The sequence below is a fragment of the Verticillium alfalfae genome, genomic scaffold, assembly GCF_000150825.1.
Source record: "Verticillium alfalfae VaMs.102 supercont1.1 genomic scaffold, whole genome shotgun sequence".
Classification (NCBI taxonomy): Eukaryota; Fungi; Ascomycota; class Sordariomycetes; order Glomerellales; family Plectosphaerellaceae; genus Verticillium; species Verticillium alfalfae.
Window position 1 is genome coordinate 1,201,556 of NW_003315038.1, and position 1,178 is coordinate 1,202,733.

The window sequence follows — 1,178 nt, forward strand, 5'->3', positions numbered from 1 at the left end:
GACTGAAATGCTATCCTGCAGCAGGATATTCTCAAGACGGTGGACCTGCCAGATTCGCATCAGAAGAGCAACCCGTCAATTGACATCAAGGCATCACGCCAGACGTGTCTCGCACCTGGGGCAAGCGCAATGTCACCATTGACGACATTCGACGCTGCGTTGCCATCCAGGACCTGAAGAAGGACGCCCACAAACGCGACCGCTTCGCCCTTCATCATCACCGATTACGGACGCGGCAAGCTGTGCCCTCGAAATCGACACGGAGCGGGGGACCGGCCGCATCGACGAGGACAGCCTCTGCAAGCAGTTTCAGGAGAATCTGCATGCCCTGTGTGCCGAGCGCGCGACAGATGAGATGTCCGATCTCGACGTCTCCTTTGAAAGCCTATCTTTCAACGACCTCCCCAAGGCAGACATCACCATGCGTCACCACCTCTCTGCCATGAAGCAGAACCCCCTGCTAGCCAAGGGCCAGCGCGCATTGACGGAGCTCAAGCACGGCTTCGTTGTGAAGCAGCAGGAGAAGGAGGCCAAGGCGCAAGCCGCCAAGGAACCCATTACCAACGCCGACGGCAGCAAAATGAGCCTGCTCGACCGGCTTCGTGCGAAGGAACTCGCGGCCGCGCAGCTCGACGCGCCTTCGGGGCCTGAGATTACGAGGAAGCGGGCTTTGCAGCATGTGTCTGACGTGTCTGCCATCATTGGCATGTTGGTGAACTCTTCCAACCCCGGCAAGGCACCCGTCAAGTCTTTCCCCATGAGTGTGCTTCAGCAGAAGCTGAAGGAGTCATTGAGGGTACCGATGCCCATTGAGGAGGGTGTGTGTACAGTGAAGCTGATCGCGAACGAGGTGGCGCCCGAGTGGCTGCGGGTGTTGCCCATCGGGAGCAAGGAACACGTTGTGGTTCAGACAAGGTGCAAGCCATGCGAGGCTGAGATTTCTGCGAGAGTGGGTAGGCTATGCTGATTACGCAGTCGATTTTTCTTCTGGATACCCTATTGTTTGGAGAAGAATTGGAAAAAAAAGCAGAGGTTTCGATTTCTGAGTTTCGTCTTATTTAGTTGGCATGCGTTGCGTCTGGAAACCCTGGCCAAGGCAGACGGCGGAGTTTTGTCTATAGAATTCCCACAAGGATGGGCGAGGGAGGTTGTCCCTCGTACTCAATGAAACAAACAAT

General features: G+C 56.0%; 2 protein-coding genes across 2 annotated transcripts in view; one reads left to right on the plus strand and one right to left on the minus strand.

Annotated features, from left to right (window-relative positions):
• The window catches only part of VDBG_00373 (conserved hypothetical protein), a gene marked incomplete at both ends in the record, with an annotated part of 1,701 nt that extends 734 nt beyond the window's left edge, over window positions 1-967 (plus strand). The window contains one exon of the mRNA XM_003008646.1: window positions 171-967. Within this exon, the coding sequence (XP_003008692.1) occupies window positions 171-967 (797 nt within the window). The remainder of the gene's footprint in view (window positions 1-170) is intronic.
• Window positions 968-1,058: 91 nt separating this feature from the next.
• VDBG_00374 (predicted protein) overlaps window positions 1,059-1,178 on the minus strand; it is a gene marked incomplete at both ends in the record, with an annotated part of 936 nt that continues 816 nt past the window's right edge. Inside the window, one exon of the mRNA XM_003008647.1 lies at window positions 1,059-1,115. Coding sequence (XP_003008693.1) covers window positions 1,059-1,115 — 57 coding nt within the window. The remainder of the gene's footprint in view (window positions 1,116-1,178) is intronic.